General features: G+C 37.8%; 4 protein-coding genes and 3 pseudogenes across 4 annotated transcripts in view; 5 read left to right on the forward strand and 2 right to left on the reverse strand.

Annotated features, from left to right (window-relative positions):
• Positions 1 to 3,343, reverse strand: part of LOC101293425 (protein CCA1-like) — a 9,712-nt gene extending 6,369 nt beyond the window's left edge. Inside the window, exons 1-5 of the mRNA XM_004306560.1 lie at positions 3,138 to 3,343; positions 2,771 to 2,811; positions 2,353 to 2,560; positions 2,154 to 2,265; positions 1,896 to 1,957 (exon numbers count right to left, since the gene is read on the reverse strand). Of these exons, the coding sequence (XP_004306608.1) occupies positions 1,896 to 1,957; positions 2,154 to 2,265; positions 2,353 to 2,391 (213 nt within the window). The 5' untranslated portion in view covers positions 2,392 to 2,560; positions 2,771 to 2,811; positions 3,138 to 3,343. The remainder of the gene's footprint in view (positions 1 to 1,895; positions 1,958 to 2,153; positions 2,266 to 2,352; positions 2,561 to 2,770; positions 2,812 to 3,137) is intronic.
• A 1,341-nt stretch (positions 3,344 to 4,684) lies between these two features.
• LOC101306765 (naringenin,2-oxoglutarate 3-dioxygenase-like) lies at positions 4,685 to 6,459 on the forward strand. Its single transcript, XM_004308225.1, has 4 exons — positions 4,685 to 4,906; positions 4,992 to 5,239; positions 5,512 to 5,833; positions 6,214 to 6,459. Exons 1-4 carry the CDS (start codon positions 4,685 to 4,687, stop codon positions 6,457 to 6,459), a joined length of 1,038 nt encoding a protein of 345 aa, XP_004308273.1.
• Positions 6,460 to 8,522: 2,063 nt separating this feature from the next.
• LOC101307060 lies at positions 8,523 to 9,224 on the forward strand (annotated as a pseudogene).
• Positions 9,225 to 9,510: 286 nt separating this feature from the next.
• LOC101293714 lies at positions 9,511 to 11,275 on the forward strand (annotated as a pseudogene).
• Positions 11,276 to 12,156: 881 nt separating this feature from the next.
• LOC101294006 lies at positions 12,157 to 14,448 on the forward strand (annotated as a pseudogene).
• Positions 14,449 to 16,727: 2,279 nt separating this feature from the next.
• On the forward strand, positions 16,728 to 18,587 carry LOC101294295 (caffeic acid 3-O-methyltransferase-like). Its single transcript, XM_004306561.1, has 4 exons — positions 16,728 to 17,091; positions 17,555 to 17,865; positions 18,009 to 18,073; positions 18,199 to 18,587. Exons 1-4 carry the CDS (start codon positions 16,763 to 16,765, stop codon positions 18,493 to 18,495), a joined length of 1,002 nt encoding a protein of 333 aa, XP_004306609.1. The 5' UTR covers positions 16,728 to 16,762; the 3' UTR covers positions 18,496 to 18,587.
• Positions 18,588 to 18,602: 15 nt separating this feature from the next.
• LOC101294589 (thylakoid membrane phosphoprotein 14 kDa, chloroplastic-like) lies at positions 18,603 to 20,349 on the reverse strand. Its single transcript, XM_004306562.1, has 6 exons — positions 19,967 to 20,349; positions 19,629 to 19,732; positions 19,447 to 19,533; positions 19,290 to 19,352; positions 19,091 to 19,128; positions 18,603 to 18,997 (listed from the first exon to the last, which is right to left on the reverse strand). Exons 1-6 carry the CDS (start codon positions 20,130 to 20,132, stop codon positions 18,940 to 18,942), a joined length of 516 nt encoding a protein of 171 aa, XP_004306610.1. The 5' UTR covers positions 20,133 to 20,349; the 3' UTR covers positions 18,603 to 18,939.
• Positions 20,350 to 21,530: the final 1,181 nt, after the last annotated feature.

Below are 21,530 nucleotides of genomic sequence, written 5' to 3' on the forward strand. Positions count from 1 at the left end.
GAGAGAGAGAGAGGAATGTGTTCAGTAAATGTAAGAAGATATCTTAAACAATGTTTGAAATGAATCTTATATCTGTGGGTATCCACTATCAAACCTCATGAATTTAATAAAGCAACATTAGGGGCATATTTTCATATTGTGTTCTGAAAGGAATCAACCAATTAAAAGAATCTATATATTACCCTCAAGAAGAATCTATAAATTACCCTCCAGAACCTATAGCACTAAGTTTGAAACTTTTATAGCACCAACCTAATCTATTTTCTTCTCCTTTACAGTTATACCTATAGAATCCCAGAAACCAGGTCCTGCAACCCTCATTTCACCAACGCAAGATTGTCCATAGGAGTGAGCCACTTCATGTCCATAAAGTAAAATTTATCCAAACCTAGTAGATTTCAATTGACTTTGTCTATAATGATAACTTGCTCACCATATAAGAAAATGATACACAGTTCACATAATCTTGAGGAACAAAAACCCAGGTCCTGTAACCCTCATTTCACTTTAAACCCCAGAGTGAAATATCTTTCTTTGAAGTCTAAGATTGTTCACAGGAGGTGAGACACTTCATGTCTATAAAGTAAAACTTATCCATACCTAGTAGATTTCAATTAACTTTGTTTATAATGATAACTTGCTCACCATATAAGCAAATTATACACAGTTCACATAATCTTGTGGAACAAAAAAAAATGTTTTCGGCTACAGTCAATTTCAGATTCTTTGGCAGGACAATCAAGGTAACTTAATTTGATGAACCACAAACTTATGAAACACTAGACCCAAAACCTGTTGGATGCTGACCGGGCAAATACTGACTTATACAGCCTATCAACAACTTGTACCAAATCGTCCTACCGGACAACCCAATAGCTAACGCGCATTTATTAAGTACATTACAAGAAGTCAGAAAACCTCGTTTCCAATTTACAGAGAGACTAAACCAGCATGTGTCAAAGTCAGCATTTTGTATCTGGATCTCTCGTATAATGGACTAGGAAACCAAAAAAAAAAAACCTTAATTTGATATGTTCTTAAATGCCAAGGCATAAGCATCATTGTTCTTTTATTTTTTGTTCCAAAAGGATCCAATGGGAGATTGCCAAGGCTGGAGGACTTCACTACTATCGCATACTCCTACAATCTACTTGACTATATAAAAAAAAATGCAACTTAAACTTTCAATTGCCATCTATTTTGGACATAAACAATGCTAGAGAAAATTCTTTCAGCTTAAGTAAGGAACTAGTGAGATACTATGCATCTACACTGTAATTTCTTACTTGCTCTATCTTCCATAAAGATAAGTGTTAAGAGGAGTTTAAAATTTTAACTGTTAATTTGTTTCAATTACGAATTCTATGATTTAGTCAATTCATGTAGGTTGTGATATAGCATCTGCAAGCATCAATATACATTTAAGCATTAAATAGTTTCAGCCAGTACCATGTACTGCTTTCCCCAATCAACCATCCAGTTGCAGTTTGAGTAGCAATTCACAAGAGAAGCATGTCCTTGTTTTGAGTGCCTACTTATTTTCTATCAGTATCTAGCCTCATATACTGGGACATTTTTTTTTTCTATATAATGACTAGACAATATACAGCAACCAAGCATATGAAAGAACAAGTGCCTTCTACCGGACTAGCATTTACATTGACCTCTAATGGGCCTTAGAGTATCTCGCAAACAAATGACAGGATGACATGGTTATGTACTTATTAGTCATGGAAATGAAATTATATGCAACCTGCTATTCAGAGCAAAATTATTAACCACATTTCATAAAACCCTAACAGTGCAATTCAAGGGATCAATGCTGTGTCCAACTACACCAAAAGAAGCAAAACACACATCTTGCAAAAGAAGAAGATGAAAAGGTATGGATTGACCTTTGAAAAGAATTTCTGCGCATGACTTCTGATCTGCACAGCAGTCTTTGTACCTATATGTTCTGCAAACCACAAAGTAACAACAGAAAGGGGAAAAAATTAAGATCATGACCCCAACTTGGGAAAAAAGTTTAAAGGACTATATCATTTAACATCAGCTATTCAGGGACTCTGCTAAAAGCAGTACATACCAACAGGACATTTAGTAAGAAAATAAACGGGAGGAAGAGCAAAGTTAAAGGTCATGTGAATTGTAACCTTCAATGCGCTGCCATGCTCGCCCATAGAGCTTCAAGGCTTCAAGAAACCTATTATGCTCCTCCTCAGTCCACCGCTCCCGCTGCTTGGTAATAGTATATGGCTTTCTTGCCTGTCATTAGAATTCCATAATTCAACTATGTACAACTTACTACTACACAAGTAAATCTTAAACCAAAAAGAGGTCCGCTTTTGCTACCTTAATGATCAAATCTTCTCCAGCCGAAAAAGTGTCCATTACTGGACTTGCGCAGCTGAGCGCTGCTTCAAATCCTCTCTAACCAGCAAAGTATAGAACAAGTTTCTTCTCTCATTAGTGAAAGCACCGAGCACCGCTATCACTAGTAAAGCCGTCGTGGCTGTACTACTCAAACTAATCTTTGAAGTGGGAACTACTACTACTACTACTGCAAAAGAAACACAGGAATGGGTAGAGATCCGTCTCTGATTTATATAGCAGCACAATTAAGCATTGGAACGAAACCGAAGCGCTCTATTAAATTACTTAATATACAACACAAATTGATCCAACAAAAATCTCACAATCCACCGAAACCACAGAGGAGGATGAGAGAGATACTTCAACTAAAATAAATTTCCTTATTCAGGATCCTCACCAAAACGAACCGGAAGAAGAAGAAGACGCCAAAACCTTTAACTACGAGAAAAACAAGGCGAAACACGAAGAGAGAAAAAGAAATTCCGATCAGTTTCATAGTTGCTCTGCAAAAAATCCACACCTCTGTTTGGTTGCTGAACAAATCGAAATATATATATCAAAAGCTTCATAGCTCAAATCTGAGCTTTGTTCATCACTTACTGAAGAGTAACAGTCCTCTCCGTTATTCAATTCAGAACTCAAAAAGCTCAGAGCTCAAATTCATCATTATATATTCAACTTAATTTCGCATCAGCAACCAAACCGAGAGAGATAGATAGAGTAACAGACGAGCTCAAACACTTGGAAATGAGAGCAAATAGTACCTTCCATGGTGCAGCTGATGAAAGCTCGTGACTGAAACACCAACCGGAATCGTCACCGCACACCCGCCGGCGAAGGCATAGCTTCCGGCAACGGAGAGATCGGAATTTGATCCGGAAAATCTCGAAACACAAAATCTTCACACAGACAAAGCAAAGAGTATAAGAGAGCGAGTCTGGTAGTAGTAGAAGAAAGAAAGAGAGGAGAGAGCTATAACCAATAGAAGAGCTGAGCTCTCAGTTCTTGTGAAGCAAGGAGCAATCTGAGCCACTATTATTTCTTGTGGATTTTGATTTTCTGGGTTTCTATTTTTCTCCTTTTTCCATTTTCTGGTCTACAATTCCCTTATGGCTGCAAACCTCTCACAGACCACCGAGCCCTAAGATCGCGCCAGGTGTCGCGAATTTAGCGGCGGAGATCGTTGCGCTTTTTCATTTTTTGTTTTAAATTCTTTTTTCTCCTGTTGTTGATTCTCATCCACAAGCTCCCTCGTCTGTAAAAGCGTCTCCAGCTGTGCTCTGTGGGGACCTCCACTGACGTGGCGGTTTTCACCGGGGGTAGCCGGTGAGACGGTACGGACGGTGGCGGATTTGGCGGACGTGGCTAATGTGGAAACCGCTACGTGAAAGGAGACAACAAAGGGGTTGCTGGGTGACCGGTCAGAGATTGCTAAAAGAAGGATGAGAGGGGTCTCGTGCGGTGCACGTGACGTTCCTATTTAGGTGGGTGTGGTGGTGACTGGTGGCACTGGTCTGGTAGTGTTGGGGTTTTGTGGTGTGGACTAACGCCTACTTTTTGGAAAAATCAGAAGCGTTGATGTGATGGAGGTGAGGAGATCTGGACCGTAGGTTCTGTTAGGCCGCTGACAATGTGACGTGTCTCCTTTAGAAGCTTCTGGGTGGCTCAACTGGCTCACATTTACATTTTAGCCCCTCGCCCGTACCCGAGTACCCGAGTACCCGACTATAACCAACGTCTTAAAGGGCCTAGGCGACACTCGTTTTGGGCTGGAAGAGGTGTACATGATGATTCCATCAAAAACGCCTAGCGGGCCTTGGGATCCGCTTAGCCCGGTATCTATGCGGTTCAGGAAGCAAATCTACAGATCATGTTTTACTTGCCCACCTCAATGTCCACCGTCTAGTTTAGCTAGAATAAAGTCAAATCATTTGACAAGACATGTGTTGTTAATGTAGATAGTGGACATTGAGGTAGGCAAGTAAGGGTTCGACTGTTATACACATTTGTATATCATACATCATGCCGTGAGCCGTTCGATCATTTAGTAATTCAAAATTCAAAATTCAAGATGATCGGACGACTTACGGCAACACATATATATATAGTAGAAAAGTCCGCCGGCAAGTAAAATATAGTAGGCAAAATTTGTATCGTGCGGTTTCCTTTTAAAAAATAATAATAATAATTGTGTAATCTGTTATTATATTTATTCTGATACCCAGGTTATAAATAGAGGAGCTCTACCTCCCAAGAAAGATCTCCTCTCTAATCAACAAGATAGATAGCATTTCTCATTGTCCACATTACAATGGCAGCTCCAAAGTCGGCACTCACGTCCGACCTTGTATATGGTGCAACCCATGTTCCTTCTCAATACGTCCGACCCGAACATGATCGCCCCAATCTTGGCCAGGTCATCCAGTCCGATATTTCCATTCCTCTCATCGACTTGCAAGGTTTCGACGGCTCCCGGCACTCAGAAATCATTAAGCAGATCGGCCTCGCCTGCCAAGAGTCTGGATTTTTTCAGGTACATGCACCTCAAACACGTTAATTTTCATACATCCATTAATGGAAGTAAATTAATTAACCTGTATTTTTTACACTCATTGAAGGTTAAAAACCATGGAATCGACGAGGCAGTGATCGATAACATGTTGGCTGTGGCAAAGGAGTTCTTCCATTTGCCAGAGAGTGAAAGGATGAAGGTTTACTCTGAAGACCCTTATAGAACAATAAGACTGTCGACTAGCTTCAATGTCAGAGCTGAGGAAATAGCTAGCTGGAGAGATTACCTAAGACTCCACTGCCACCCTCTAGAGGACTACATTCATGAGTGGCCAGCCAACCCTCCCTCTTTCAGGTATCTATAACTGGCCGAAACTTCAATTTCTACACCCACCTAAATATATAGGTAAATCAAACACGGTTAAATCTGGAACTTCAATAACTGCAACATATATACCATACATGATTAATGATATTTTTTTGCCAGAACTTGTTATTCAAACCTTGACAAAGAGATAGTTGATCTCCAACGTAACTCATCGTCAAAATTTACGACGCATTGTAACGTTCTCTTCCGTTTATGGAGGTTAATTAGTCGCATTTTTTGAAACTTCGGACGTTTTTCAGGGAAGATGTGGGTGAGTATTGCAAGGAAGTCAGAGGCCTAGCAGTGAGACTCCTTCACGGCATATCGGAAAGCCTGGGACTAGAAGAACACTACATCAACAAGGCCCTAGCAAAGCATGGACAGCACATGGCGATCAATTACTACCCGCCGTGCCCTCAGCCGGAGCTGACCTACGGCTTACCGGGACATGCTGACCCGAACGTCGTCACCCTCCTCCTCCAAGACGACGTGGAAGGCTTGCAGGTTCTCAAGGGAGGGAAATGGGTTGCTGTCAAGCCCATTCCTCACACCTTCATCGTCAACCTCGGTGACCAAATCCAGGTCAGAATTAGAAACCGTTAATAGCTAGCAGTCAACATGCATGGTTTTTATTTGGATCTGAATTTTAGGAGAAAACACACACTGCATTATTAGGTCATAAAACACGATTTGATTGGACAGTAACAGATTAAGAATTTAAGGTGTGTCTCCGTCCTTTTCAAAGAAGATAGCTCGAGTCTATGCAACCAACAAAGAATAAATCAAAGAACCAAGTTTGGATTTGGGGTTTGACATAATTATTATGCCGTTTTGTTGAATCTTTTTTGTCATCAGAAACATTATTAAAAGAAACTTCTCTAGTCAAATAACGTTTTACATCACATTTTACATGTCAAATATAGAGACTACATGCATGAAGCTTTTTATGTTGTGTGTTTTAGGTTATAAGCAATGATCGCTACAAGAGTGTACTCCACCGAGCGGTGGTGAACAGCAACAAGGAAAGGATCTCTATCCCGACATTCTACTGCCCATCCTACGATGCTGTGATTGAACCGGCCCCGAAACTGGTCGACGATGATCATCCTGCCGTCTACCGGAGCTTCACTTACGGTGAATTCTACGGGAATTTCTGGGACAAGGGCCCTAATAAGAATGGAACCTGTTTGGGCATATTTAAAAATTGAAACAAACTATAGCTAGCTACCCGGCCATATATGCTTTAATTTTCATCCATATGTTATGATCGATCAAACTAGTAAGAATTTATAGATTATATAGGTACGTAGAATAAATAATTTCAGTACGTTTACTGTACGTCTTTGTTATGATATATAGATCATGATCGATCAAACTAGTAACTAAGAAATAAAATGCAGTGTTATATGAATTATATATGATACCAGTCTATCTGCATGTACTAATTGATATGATACCAATGCAAATGTGGTAGCAGTCTAGCTAGCTTGAAATTAACAGAAAGCTTGCCACACCCAAGAACAGTTTTCTTGTCGATCACAAGCTCTCGTCTTTCTGCGAGAGTTGTGGCTATCTCGTTGTAGAAGTACAAACAAGAAAACTGTACTGTACATGTTCACTTGGGACAACCACATTCTAAGCTAGACAGTAGTCTCATCGATCAAAATACATCCCCCTTACTTGAGTCTTAAGCTATTTAGCTGAACCTTTTTACGAAAAACTTGTCCTTCAAATTAACAAAAATACTGCCTGTAAGAAACTCTTTTGCGGCCTTAATTAGAATCACCCATGTACACACATTTTAAAGTTCAAAAGAATTTAGACCTCTGTAAACTTGATCAATTAATTCAATCTCTCGTTCTTCTCTTCTTCTTTTTTCATTTTTCTGTTTTCAATATCACTCCATTCATGAAGCACTTCGATCTCACTTGAGAAACCTTAATTGGACTAAAACTCTGTGAAGATTCACAATTCTAGATTTCTAGCATAATTAAAGAACAATTATAATATATACCTTCAACAATCAAGTTTAGGAAAGCAGAGAACAACTTCTGGCAACTTCTATTCCATACATCTCTTTAGCTAGTGGATTGATCATGCTCGATGGTTAGATCTGATAATGCAACATATTATTATGTATTTCATTATTCCATGGTCGCACACGTTTCACATTTTTATTTCTTTATATGTATGAGTTAATTCGCCGTCACCAATCAGCTCTACAGCCTCGACGTTGTACCTGAATTCTTATATCGCATGATTAACTCATACCACGTTTTTGGCCTTTTGATGTTCTAATCAAGGAAGAAAAAATCGAAAGTAGTGATATATTTTTCTCCTCCCAAGCATTTCTCATTTGAAACTCTCTATATTTCCCTATATTTCCGAAAAATCCCGATATTTCCTATATTTCCAACCAATACTAGTGAAAATTTTGTTCTTCATAAGTCTTCTACGTGGTTTTAAAGCACTTATGTAATTTTATGTGAAATCACCGCCACAATATGAGGCAAAGGCCACACATCTTATGTGGGCAATAGGGGTGTGGCAATCCCAGAGAATCCCATATATGTGGCAATTTTCCTTCATTCTTCACTAATAACCTCATTTGCCACACTTACAGAAAATTGCCACACCTCTATTGGCCACATACGATGTGTGGCTTTTGCCCCATACTGTGGTGGTGAATGTATCATATGTATATAAGGCGTGATGACCTAGCCTCCCTTTGGGTTTCCAGCTATAAAAAAAAATGTTTAAAGTAAACTTTTAAGAATTATTAACGGTTCAGCACTAACATTTTCATCTTAATTTACTACAACTCCCTATAGATCAATGTTTATTCAAGGTTTTCATTTCAAATATAGTACATAATATAGAAAACAAACATCTCTTAAAGTTTGGTTTAAAATTTCCTTGTTTTTCTTCAAATTTCCGTCAATTTTCTCATTTTTTTACTACAATCAATATTTTCCCGAAATTTTCGTAATCACCGAAATTTTCTTCCTTGGTTCTAATTAACTAATGTGATATTTTGTTTTTGTTTTTGTAGGATGCAACACTAGATCTTTCTAGGAGGTAATTAACTACTGTGTTATACAAACCTGCAGGTTCTATCAAAGTCCCGGTGAACACCCGCTTAGCATATTTTATATAATTGTGTTTCATCCTCATTTCTTTGAAGACTCCTCCAGTATCAATCGAAATTTTCCTACAAATAGCCGACTTCACCTAAATAATAAACATGTACAGTACTATTACTCCTAATGTTATGGCCTCTACATTGGAAACAAAACCCCACATAGTTCTTGACGATGAAAGAAAGCAAGAAGAAGAGAGCTTTCATTATGCTGTGCAGCTGGTGGTTTCATCTGCTCTGCCCATGTCCATGCAATTAGCCATTGAGGGTGATTGAGCTCGGAGTTTTTGACATCATGGCCAGAGCAGGTTCGGGTGTGGCGCTTTCCGCACCTCAGATTGCTGACCAGATTGGGACCAACAACCCTGAGACACCCTTTATGCTGGATCGAATCCTTAGACTCCTCAGTCCTCACCACTCACTCTATACTCGGTTGCTCTGTGGTTGATGGCCAAAGGCTCTACAGCCTCTCCGCCGTGTCCAAGCACTTTGTGACTAATGAAGATGGCATTTCTTTGGGCTCCGTCATGGCATTGTTTCAAGACATGGTCTTCATAAACAGTTGGTACGTATATATGTTCTCATCACTTCCCTCTCCAAATTTGATCTAATCCCTGTACATACAAACACTAAGTAACTCGATCATATTTTTATACGTACAGGTCAAAACTGAAATACGCAGTTGTAGAAGGTGGAATTCCATTCGACAGGTTCCATGGCATGCCTAGCTTCGAGTATTCAGGTTTGAACCGGAGGTTTAATCAGGTTTTCAAAGCAGCAATGTTCAACCACACCACTGTTGTTATGAAGCGGATTCTGCGGCTTACGGCTTGATATATGTCATACAAATGTGTATAGCCGAACACTTTTTTGCCAATACGTTGTGTTACTTTTTTCTTTTCTTATTTTTTTCAGAAAAGACCTAACCATGTTTTTTGATACGAAAGACCTAAACATGATAATTGGGTTATTTCTTTTGACAATGACCGGACATGTAGGTTGGGCATACCATTTAATTGACAATGTCATGTAGCGGCCAGTTCTCTTTGAGAAAAAAAACATATAGGGCTATATATCCGGCCATAGGCTCACTGGAAATTGAAACCCAAAACCATATATAATGGCCTCTCAACTGGAAGTAGAAATACAAAGGAGTGTTGATGCTAAAACAAAAGAAGAAGAAGAAAGCAGCTTTGATCATGCTGTTCAGCTAACGATCTCTTCGATGCTGCCCATGTCAATGCAGTCTGCAATTGACCTGGGCCTGTTTGATGTCATCTCCAAAGCGGGTAGGGATGCCAAGCTCTCTGCATCGGACATTGCAGCCGAGATTGGCACCAAGGACCCCCAGGCGCTGGCTATGCTGGATCGCATCCTCAGGCTCCTCACCGCACACTCCGTGCTCAGTTGCTCTGTAGTCACCCGCCAAAGGCTTTACAGCCTCACTGCGGTGTCCAAGCACTTTGTGACTAGTGAAGATGGTGCTTCCTTAACCCCCTTGATGGCATTTCTTCAAGGCAGTGTCGTCATGAACAGTTGGTTTGTTTCCATTCCCCAATACTACGTACATTCATAATTTAAGCTTATAGACAAGCTTGTAGACGTACTTATTTATATATGACTGATCAAAATCTATTATACATGTTAATTCATACACATAGGTCACAACTGAAAGATGCAGTTGTTGAGGGAGGAATTCCGTTTAACAGGGTCCATGGCAAACAAGTCTTTGAGTATGCAGATTCGGACCCCAGTTTTATAGAGCTTTCAACTCGGCAATGGTCAACTTCACCACTTTGATTATGAGGAGGATTCTGGATAGCTACAAGGGTTTTGAACATCTTACCCAGCTTGTTGATGTTGGGGGAGGTCTAGGGGTGGCTCTTGGTCTCATCACTTCCAGATATCCTCATATTAAGGGAATCAACTACGACTTACCTCATGTTATAAAACATGCTCCCCAATATCCTGGTATAGTTTTAGGATTATATACAAAAAATACCCACTCTCCCTAATCTATCTATCTATCTATCTATCTATCTATCTATATCATTATTAAGAGAATAGGTCTTGTTCACCATGACTATTATTTTTTACCAATTTACTCTTTATATATACTGTATATCACAAATTTTTTTTTTTCTGAATAAGAATTATTATTATTAAAATACTTTGAATCAGAAATAATTACTATGGATAATAAAATTAACAAAATAAAAAACAAAGACAAAGAAAAATAAATGTAGTGCCTCCCTAAACGTACACTTTTGAAAAAAATAAAAAAAAATTCCTACACGTTGTGCATAGGCTAGTTCTAGTTTCATTGTGTTGATCAGACGGACACAAATTAAATTAAAAATTTCAACGTACATGCAGGTGTAGAACATGTAGGAGGAGACATGTTTTCCAATGTTCCAAGTGGGGATGCCATTTTCATGAAGGTATGCTAGCATTTTTTATTCTCAAATGCACATTTCTGATCGTTCTTCTTTAATTATTTAATAATGGTCTGATATATGTGAACATGCATAACTGCATACCTAATTGGTTGGAAAGTGTAGCTTACTTATATTTTTGATATTTCGCAGAACATACTTCATGACTGGATGGACGAGAAATGCATACAGCTATTGAAAAATTGTTACACTATGATTCCAGATAATGGGAAAGTAATAGTTGTGGAAGCACTAGTTCCAGTTGAGCCAGACACTAGCCCTGCTGTGAAGATCTCCTCTGGGTTTGATGCGCTTATGATGACAGTAACCCCAGGAGGGAAGGAAAGAACCCAGCAAGAATTTATGGATTTGGCAACTGCTGCAGGATTTAGTAGCATCAAATTTGAATGTCTTTCAAGTTATCTTCATGTAATGGAATTCATTAAGTAGATCGAGATGGGGCATCTTTTCATATGAATAAGGATTATTATCAGTTCAACCTCTAATTATTGGGTTTTTTTTTCAATTTCATATATAATGAATCGGGAGTTTTGAAATTCAGTGTTTCGCATACTCAAATTAATTGGGCTAGATACTTTTAGAAAAAAGTATACACTATTCATAAAAAGTTTTAGGATGCCCTAGATTCACCTATTTATGTATGTATAAAGATTTTCATATTCAAAGAAATTTATGCCTCTGCATTTTCATATTCAAATCCTAAATTCACCCTTATTTTTTTTTAATACAAATTAACATGTGAAGTTTCACAATTTTAGCATAAAGAATAACCGGGATATATTAACCAATTAAGTTAGAAAACTAGAGACAACTTATGGCACTGGCTTCGGGTGCTCCTCCTTTCGACATTGTAAACTTTAAATGCCCTAAAACTCCTTTTTTTAATGTTAGTTCTTTTCTCATCGGAAAAAAATTCTGGAACCTGCTTTTTTTCTTTTTCTTTTTCTTTTTTCTTTTTCCGAATATTCAATACTCTCTTTAGCCAGCGGGTTCATGTTTGGTGCTTGGAGATTCTTTTTCTGTGGTTGCACACTTCACAGTGCTCAATTGTTTATGGATATATTGTCTGTTGATCGAGACTCGAGTATCAAAACTTGTCCATAGGGAGCTCAAACTGCAGATGCTTCACGCTCCCAAACTTGTCTGTTAGCTAGTAGCTCTGGTGGGTTCCGTCTCCAACAATGCTTATCCCCATTCTACTAGCTTGTAGCTTAGTTGTGTTTCTTGACTAAGATCTAATACATATATGTGACGTTTGATCGGTCACTCCCTCGCTATAGGCTCACTGGAAACTGAAAGGCAGAACCATAATGGCCTCCCCACTGGAAATAGAAACACTCGCGGATGTTGATGCTAAAAGAAAAGAAGAAGAAAGTAGCTTTGATCATGCGGTTCAGCTTATGCTTTCTTCTGTGTTGCCCATGTCAATGCAGACTGCAATTGACCTTTGATGTGATCTCCAAAGCGGGTACGAATGCCAAGCTCTCTGCATCGGACATTGCAGCCGAGATTGGCACCACTGGCTATGCTGGACCGCATCCTCAGGCTCCTCACCGCATACTCCGTGCTCAGTTGCTCTGTGGTCACTGGTCGAAGGCTGTACAGCCTCACTGCGGTTTCCAAGCACTTTGTGACTAGTGAAGATGGTGCTTCTTTAAGCCCCTTGATGGCATTAGTTCATGGCAGTGTCGTCATGAACACTTGGTTTTTTTTGATTCCCCAGTACTACATAACTACATTCATAATTTGAGCTTTTGATTAGTAGAAGCTAGTGGACGTGCCTATTTATATATGACTGATCTAAATTGTTGTGCGTGTTTATACTTCATACACAGGTCACAAGTGAAAGATGCAGTTGTTGAAGGAGGAATTCGTTTAACAGGGTCCATGGCAAACACCTCTTTGAGTATGCAGATTCAGACCCCAGTTTTAATCGAGTTTTCAACTCGGCAATGGTCAACTTCACCACTTTGATTATGAGGAGGATTCTGGATAGCTACAAGGGTTTTGAGCAACTTACCCAGCTTGTTGATGTTGGGGGAGGTCTAGGGGTGGCTCTTGGTCTCATCACTTCCAGATATCCTCACATTAAGGGGATCAACTACGACTTACCCCATGTTTTAAAACATGCTCCCCAATATCCTGGTATGCATTAGGATTATATACAAAAATCACTCGTTTTATTTAAGAAACATGATTCGTTGATCAGAATATGCAATTTATATACAGGTGTAGTCCGTGTGGAACACGTAGGAGGAGACATGTTTTCAAATATTCCAACCGGGGATGCCATTTTTATTAGAGTAAGCTAGTATTTTTGATTCTCAAGTGCACATTTAGTATCAGAGAAATTTTAAATACACACCCCTAATATCTTAATACACATCTCTTACTTAATACACTACCTATCAAGTTTTTAATTTCAGTATTATACTTAATACACATCCCAAACTACCTAAAATGCCCTTAATTTATGAAATATTCCGTTATTTAATATAATTAATATATATTTACTATTTGGTATCTCTTTTTATATATTATTTCGTCTAATTTTTGGTAGAAATTTTTGGTTATCATCGTTCAATCTATAATCAAATGGTTATTGTTATTTATAATCAAATGATTATTGTTATATCCCAACTCTAAATCACCAATACAAATTTTCAAAATTCACAAGCTAGTACAACTGTAGAATGATTATTGTTATTTATAATCAAATAATTATTGTTATATCCCAACTCCAAATCACCAATATAAGTTTTCAAAATTCCCAAGCTAGTACAACTGTAGAAGTACATTAGCTATTAAACATAGATATCTAGTTATTCGATAAAATATATCATGATAAAGATGCAGTATTTAACAATATGATCTCCAAGATCAAACTAAACTAAAGCTGATAAAGATACAGTACTTGACAATATGATCTGTAAGATCAAACTAAAGCTGATATAGATACAACAACAACAAAAAACAACCCAAATGAATTGTGGAGAAGAATTGGGGTTAGGGGAGAAGACATGTTTTCGACGATTTTAGGGTAGAAGACGTTAGAAAGAATACTTCTAGCGTGATTTTTTTTTTAATAATAAATGTATGTTTTGGTCATTTAGCTTACCTATAAAATCTCAATAGAAACATAAAATAATAAGGATATGTATTAAGAAATTAAGGATGTGTATTTAAAATTTCTCTTAGTATTGTTCTAATATGTTTATTTATTTACTTCTGGTCTGATGGGAGCATGCATACCCATGGATGATCGAAGGTGCAGCTTACTCATATTTTGGATATTTAATTTGCAGAACATACTTCATGACTGGATGGATGAGCAGTGTATAAAGCTACTGAAAATTTGTTATACTGCTATTCCAGATAATGGAAAAGTAATTGTTGTGGAAGTACTTGTTCCGGATGAGCCAATTAGCAGCCCTGCTGAGAAGATCACATCAGAGCTTGATGTGCTGATGATGACACTAACCCCACGGGGGAGGGAAAGTACCCAACAAGAATTTTTGGAGTTGGCAACTGCTGCTGGATTTAGTGACATCAAATATGAATGTCACTGCAGTTATCTTTATGTCATGGAGTTCATTAAGTAGAGATGGGGCATGCTATCATATATCACTAAGGATTAATTAAGTAAAGGGCAGTGCTAGAGGGTCTTAATAAGGCCTAAGATTTATGGTCTTAATCTTATGTGGCATGTCATATCATCTAGACACATCATCAATTAAAAAAATCATGTCATGTTATTCTTAAGTAAGAAGACAATCTTAACCCCAACAATTAATGTTTGCTACATATATACTAATATGAAATAATTTCTTACCCTCTTAATATGGACATGAGTATATACCAAATTTAACTTATTAGTAATTGATCTCTAGTTAATAATCATACCAAATTAAGCTTTTATACAATAAATTTATTAAAGTTAAAACTATATAAACTATATATTGGACGAATTCTATTTATATATATATATATATTCATAAGAATTCACATTTTTGAACAAATATACTATCAAAACTATATGTATATTCACAATATATTTTGATGTTTAATTTGAACATGATCGTGATGAAAAAGAAAATAGAAAGAAAAGACAACATAATCTAGAGCCATTGAAGCTTAGAAGCTGGATAAGAATGACTTTATACTTAAGAATGGCATGCATGACATAATCTTTTAATTGGTGATGTGTCTAGGTGACATAGCATTCCACATAAGATTAATGTCATAAATTTCAGGCTTTATTAAAGCCAAAAATCATTTTCCTTAAGTAAAATTTATCCCATAAATAGCGGCGTTTTCAGTTTCATATATTTGAAAACAAAAACACTCTAACCTATTGAGGGTTATGTATGTTGCTTGTTGTTTGAAAAGTATGATTGTGTACTTTTAATGAAAATATGTGGGCAAAAGTAATAGATTTTTGGGATGTTTTATCCACCAGATTTTTGGTTTGCGCGCTTTAGCTTGGATAGGTTTCCAGGGATTTTCTTGTAATTGGTTTGCTTTAGCTTGTCTGATTTCTTATGTGAACTTTGTAAGCTATGGCCAATTAGCTGTTAATTAACTATTAATGAACAATCAACTTGTATCAGAAAAATGATCCGCCACTTCGGCTGAGTCGATCAAATATCGATCGGTAACAGACTAACAGGGTATAATGTTTGATCCAAGCAGCTACAAAGCTAATTCTGAGAAGATCAATCATTATATAGCCACGTCTCGTAGAGCTGGAAAAATGGTAAATTCACAATTGAGGCCAATTCCTAGACCGAGAGTCACAAACTACAGCTATATATGATGATGGTGGTATGAGTACTACTGAAAATAGAGGGGAAAATATCTGGTAAATTTAGCCGTTAGCTATAGCCTAAATTTAGTTAAAAGACAGAAAAATCCTAACTTGGTTGTGTGGTGCTGCTAGACAAAAAATGAAGTTTACCAGAAATCACGTTGTGTTCATTATTTGTTAGGTAAAAGAGTCCTGAAACCCAGTTTGTTATACCTAATAACTTTCATGAAACCCAGTTTGATACGCACGTATTCTCTCGGGTCAATCGATATACACACAGCTCACTGGAAACTGAAACAAAACTATAATGGCCTCTCCACTCGAAATATATAGAAACGCTAGGGACTGTTGATACTTGATACTAAAACAAAGAATATGACCTTAATAACATTAAGCCAAGTTTTATTCAGTAGTTTGATGCTAATCCTGTTTATCCATGCATCCTTTGAAAGTTTTGTCAAGGAATATGCATCTAAATGATACTCTCAAAGTCTCAATCTCTTTCCTTTATCTTTTCTATTTTTATTGATTTTCACAGCTACCCAATAATCCAAAGACCTAAATCTGCAGGACATTATTTGAAAGCAAGAATATACTATGTATATGTTTGTGTATATATATGCATCCACCTCCAACTAACTTATGATCCACAAAATCCACAAAATCAAGTTTTGTGATCAATCACTATCTGTCAGATCATTCAAATATATTGTATACTCATATTAAACTACATGAAAATTCAGGTGAAAATTACATTCGTTTTTATTTTAAGCCAAGCAGCTATGTGTATATATCTTTTCCTTTCGAAAATAACGAAAAGCAAACGTTTCGCTCTGTAAAGCACACAGAAGAAACAAGTCTTTTATGATCAATTGATGATACATATTGGGTCCTCCCCTCCACTACATCTGCCTTCATCACTCCAATAATTCACTACTTAAATAAGAAAAATATATCATTCACCCCCTACCACAAATATTATATGAAAATCAAACACATGGAGAAATGCCCGCTGTTATATATATTGTACAGCTTTGTACCCTATAAATAAAACTGGTTTCCTTTGAGTTCAGTACGTATGAGCATATCTAGACAGTTCTAAACCTGCAATGGCGTCCACAAAAGAAGAAGAAGAAAGCTTCTGCTATGCAATGCAGCTGGTGACTTCCACCGTGCTGTCCATGTCCATGCAATCAGCAGTTGAGCTCGGAGTTTTCGATATCATAGCCAAAGCTGGTGTCGGTCCGGGTCTCTCCTCACCGGAGATTGCAGCTCAGATAGGTACCAAGAACCCCGAGGCTCCCGTGATGTTGGATCGGATCCTCAGGCTACTGGCAAGCCACTCTGTGCTGAACTGCACTGTGGTTAATGCTAATGATGATGATCATGGTGATGGACCTAATTTTCTGAGGGTTTATAGTCTTGCTCCTGTGTCCAGGTATTTTGTGAAGAGTGCTGGAGATGGTGTTTCCTTAGGAACCCTGATGGCTTTGATTCAAGACAAGGTCTTCTTAGATAGCTAGTTTGTTTTCTTTTGTTAATTAATCCTCTGTTCCTTGTTAATTTCCTCTTTAAGAGTTTCTAGTTTAATTAGTATATACTATAGACTACAGATGAATATGGATATTACATCATCCATTTTCTTAAATAATCAGAACAACGTAGCATAACTTAATATTATGTACATGAGTGGAGTGGAGGAGCATCACTCAATAATTAAGTACCTGAAATAATTGAGCACCCTGTAAGGATCAGGATCAGGATCAGGATCATGCCCAATAATTGTAGAAAGGCTATCATTATTTCCACAAGTAAAAAGAAAAAGAAAAAAATTAAGAATCTTAAAACCTGCATATTTGATTTCAGTTCATAACTCTAATTTGGTACACATTGAAATACAGGTTCCAGTTGAAAGGTGCTGTTCTGGAAGGAGGAATCCCATTTAACAGGGTGTATGGCACACATGCCTTTGAGTATCCAGGTTTGGACCCCAGGTTTAACCAAGTGTTCAACACAGCAATGTTCAACCACACCACCATTGTTATCAAGAAGATTCTTGATCTCTACAAGGGTTTTGAGCACCTTGAGAAACTTGTTGATGTCGGCGGTGGCCTTGGAGTGACTCTTAGCCTAATCACTTCTAGATACCCTCATATCAAGGGTATCAACTTTGACTTGCCTCATGTCATCAAAGATGCCCCTTCTTACATTGGTATGACTTGAAGTATTGTACTGTAATGTATACATTCTTGGTCTATTTTTGAACAACTTCAGAATCTCAGGCCAATCTAGTGGTTATCGATCTAGTGTTGTAACATGTTTGAAACTGCCTGTTCACATTCGTTACCTTTGCAGGAGTGGAACATGTTGGAGGAGACATGTTTGCAAGTGTTCCAAGTGGGGATGCCATTTTCATGAAGGTGACTTATCAGTTTCTCAAGTATTATGTTTTCGTTTTTCTGAACTTGTGAAGCTTTTCCATTTAATTAGAATTTGTTTTGTAAGATTAGGCAATTTGATGTTGCCATGTTTTGCTGAATTGTAGTGGATACTTCATGACTGGAGTGATGAGCACTGCTTGAAGCTCCTGAAAAATTGTTACAATGCTATACCAGACAATGGAAAAGTAATTGTTGTTGAAGCACTTCTTCCAGTTGTGCCTGAGACTAGCACTGCTGTGAAGAGCACCTCCCAAATTGATGTGCTTATGATGACACAGAACCCGGGAGGGAAAGAGCGGACCGAACAAGAATTCATAGCCTTGGCAACTGGTGCTGGGTTTCGTGGCATCAGATATGAATGTTTTGTCTGTAACTTTTGGGTTATGGAGTTTTTTAAGTAGATAGGAAGGCTTAGAAGCTTCTATCAATATTAAAGATACTCAAGCGGTCAAGCCTCATCTAAGATTCTGCATTTATGAAGTTCATTGTTTGCAATTGCTTCTCTGCTTTAAGACAGCAAATATTCATAATGAGAGAAAAGATCAAGTCATTAACTGATCAGAACTGCACATAATCTGCAGATTATTCTACTTAGTTTTACTTTTTTCTTTTCCATTCTAAAGTAACAGATCAGAAATGAAGGATGTTCCAATATAGTACTAGTTACATGTATCTCGCAGACAAAGTACACGACATTGATTTCACCGTGGTTAGGACAAGTTTATGCAAAGAAAATGAAGGATGTTCAAATCTTCATGAACAATGCTGCAAGATTAAAGCTTCAAAAACCGGCCACAAGCACGTATTTCCAGTTCATCTCAGCAGCATTACTTTTCTGGCTTGTTCTAGCTGCTGCCAATTATCTCTTTGTATGTGTCTTTTATCTTCTGTGTCAAAGCCTCCCTGAGATATCAAAACAATTCGGAAACATTAAAGACCGGTTAAGAACCTAACTTTTTAATTAGATTCCAATCAATGTAGCAAATGGATATTTACCTGTCTGGTTTGAACACCAGGTTCTTGTATGCAAACCACTGCAAAGACAGACAGTAATAAATAAGAAAGTTAACTAAGAGTTTCTACAAGAATAAACACAGTGATATTCTTGTCTGATATACTGTATTGATCAAACACTTTCCAGTAGGTTAACTAAGAGTTTCTATATGAATCCAACAGCAAACAGAATGCTCCTTACCCCAGTGTAGCCAATGCCAACAAGCTCCAGAGCACCAGGAATCAAAGGAAGCCTATCAATTGCCTGTTACAAATACCCTTTGGATTTCAGAACCTAACAATTTTGAAGAATTCAAATGGCAATTATCTAAACTAACACAGGAGAGTAGAATACACACCGAAATCAGCCCGGTAGAGCCCCATAGTGCAACAACACCAGCTACTGCAAGTGATGACACTGCATACTTGTCTTCAACTTTGTCCCACTAGAAAAAAAAATAAGAATGAATTATTCATGCTAGTTAATCTTCCTAAATTCATTCATACAAAAACAGATGGTACTAGTTGCTGAAAGGCTTACAGCTTCTTGAACTGTCTTCAAAACCTCTGGCAGCTCAGTTGTTGCAACTTCTGCAGGTGCTTCTCCAGTGGCCATGGCCATGACATTGCGAGCAATCTTACGGCCTAAAAGCGTAACAATCAATATATAGGTACAACATTTAGGTAAGGTAGAGGGTGAACTAGAATATTAGTATGATATCATAAACTTAAGAACATGTCAAATATCTGAAGAGAACATTACTCATAATATTTAGTCTCTATATATATATAGAATCTACACATGAATATATTACTTGACAGGTATTAATAATATTGATTATAGTGCAGAGTATACAATGAGTCATATGAAGTGCTCACAATAGGTAGTGGCTTTCCCAGGGCGGTTTTGAGACTGCACTGGCGGTGGAGGAAGTGTGGGGAGTGTCACGCATTGCGGTGATGGTGCCGCGGAGTGGCGAGAGGCCTTGGTGTCAAAAGGGGTGGAGGAGGAGGATATGGTAAGTGTGGAGGAGGTGGAGGCCATGGCTATACTGAATCCCTTACAGGTTATTTAGGTCCTATGAGAGATTCTGAGGCCAGCAGGATATTAGTAACTTGAACAATATGATAATAAGTACCAATTTATTTCTGGGTTTGGTTATTTTGGAAGGTTTGATAATTTGGAATGGACTGTGGAAGATGGTGTTCTCTCAAGTTTTGAAAGTGGAGAACCACTCATTGCACTTTCATTTGGATAGGATAGGCATTTTGTGGTGTTTGATTTGGATAGAAAAGGGTCCAGCAGGTTGGAACTCTGTTGTGACAAAAAAGCCTTTATGGTTTTATCTTCCTTCAATTCCATAGGGCCAAATTTTCCTAAAATTACCTCCAGTAGAGCAAAACTGATTGAAAATATGAGAAAAATATCTCAAACATCTCCATTATGCTTGCTTTATATATGGAGAGGACTCAAGAGTGTATAAGATCTTCTTCTGCATTAGTGATAGGGTGTTCAAGACCACCCAATATGAGAACAACTTCATCTCAGTTAAAACCCTCCAAGCCTTATGTAAAGACTAAACAGTTGCATCTGGTAAAAATGAACAGCAATGAAAATGTTAGCTAGGTTCATGACATTGTAGCATCTGCTGATCAATGTTGTTGTGCAAGTGTCAATCGCGAACAGCAGACCCTCCATTATAGCCGAGCTCCCGTCCATCCAGGAACTTGAAAAGGAGAAACAGAACAACAGTCATTGGCTTCAGTGTCCATGGAACATGTACGTGTGTTCGAAAGTAGCATACCTTTTGATACACCTCATTTTGTTCAACAAGAATGATCCAATTCTTGCCAAAGATGTCGTTACTCTAGGAATAGATTTGGGACACAGGCCTTTTGAGCAGTGTGAAGGTGCAAGAGTTACTTACGTAGGAACACGGGAATACAAGGATACCATATCAACTCCTGCTCACCAAAGGAATAAATTCATCATATCAATGTCATTTTCTAAGCTGTTGGAGTTCAGAAATTGCAAACTCTGAACATGTTTGGTATGTATGGATTTGGAAATTGTGGGCTGGGCTTTAGAGTACCTTTTTATTTTCTTTGGTTGGGCCTTCATTGTTAGACAAGTTCATTGATACGACGCCGTACTGTTCAACCTGCTGGAGAGCTACAAGGTAATTTTGATTTTTGAACAGTAACTTCCAAATTTACAGATTTAAAAGATTTTACATGAGCTCTCCTGCGGCAAAACTTTAAACTTAGGCATGAAAATAAAGTAAAACTCGATGAAAATCGTAGCCTATTGTTCAACAATAAATTTCAGCTCACCATTACAACGTACGCGATATATAGTAGCTTACTGCAAAGTTGCCTCAAAACTAACCTTATTGGAAATTCGCTAGTGGTAAAAACATGCCGACTTTCCATTACATTCCTA

Source organism: Fragaria vesca, linkage group LG7 (assembly GCF_000184155.1).
Source record: "Fragaria vesca subsp. vesca linkage group LG7, FraVesHawaii_1.0, whole genome shotgun sequence".
NCBI lineage: Eukaryota > Viridiplantae > Streptophyta > Magnoliopsida > Rosales > Rosaceae > Fragaria > Fragaria vesca.

Bases quoted from the DNA above. Each gene is read 5' to 3' on its own strand.
- LOC101294295 (XM_004306561.1), top strand. From the start codon at position 16,763: ATGGCGTCCACAAAAGAAGAAGAAGAAAGCTTCTGCTATGCAATGCAG. The intron at 17,092-17,554 runs GTATTTTGTGAA...ATTGAAATACAG, and splicing joins AGTCTTGCTCCTGTGTCCAG to GTTCCAGTTGAAAGGTGCTG. The intron at 17,866-18,008 runs GTATGACTTGAA...TTACCTTTGCAG, and splicing joins AGATGCCCCTTCTTACATTG to GAGTGGAACATGTTGGAGGA.
- LOC101294589 (XM_004306562.1), bottom strand. From the start codon at position 20,132: ATGGCCTCCACCTCCTCCACACTTACCATATCCTCCTCCTCCACCCCT. The intron at 19,353-19,446 runs GTGTGTATTCTA...TATTTGTAACAG, and splicing joins GCTCTACCGGGCTGATTTCG to GCAATTGATAGGCTTCCTTT. The intron at 18,998-19,090 runs GTAAATATCCAT...TTGATATCTCAG, and splicing joins CTGGTGTTCAAACCAGACAG to GGAGGCTTTGACACAGAAGA.
- LOC101306765 (XM_004308225.1), top strand. From the start codon at position 4,685: ATGGCAGCTCCAAAGTCGGCACTCACGTCCGACCTTGTATATGGTGCA. The intron at 5,240-5,511 runs GTATCTATAACT...GACGTTTTTCAG, and splicing joins GCCAACCCTCCCTCTTTCAG to GGAAGATGTGGGTGAGTATT. The intron at 5,834-6,213 runs GTCAGAATTAGA...TGTGTGTTTTAG, and splicing joins ACCTCGGTGACCAAATCCAG to GTTATAAGCAATGATCGCTA.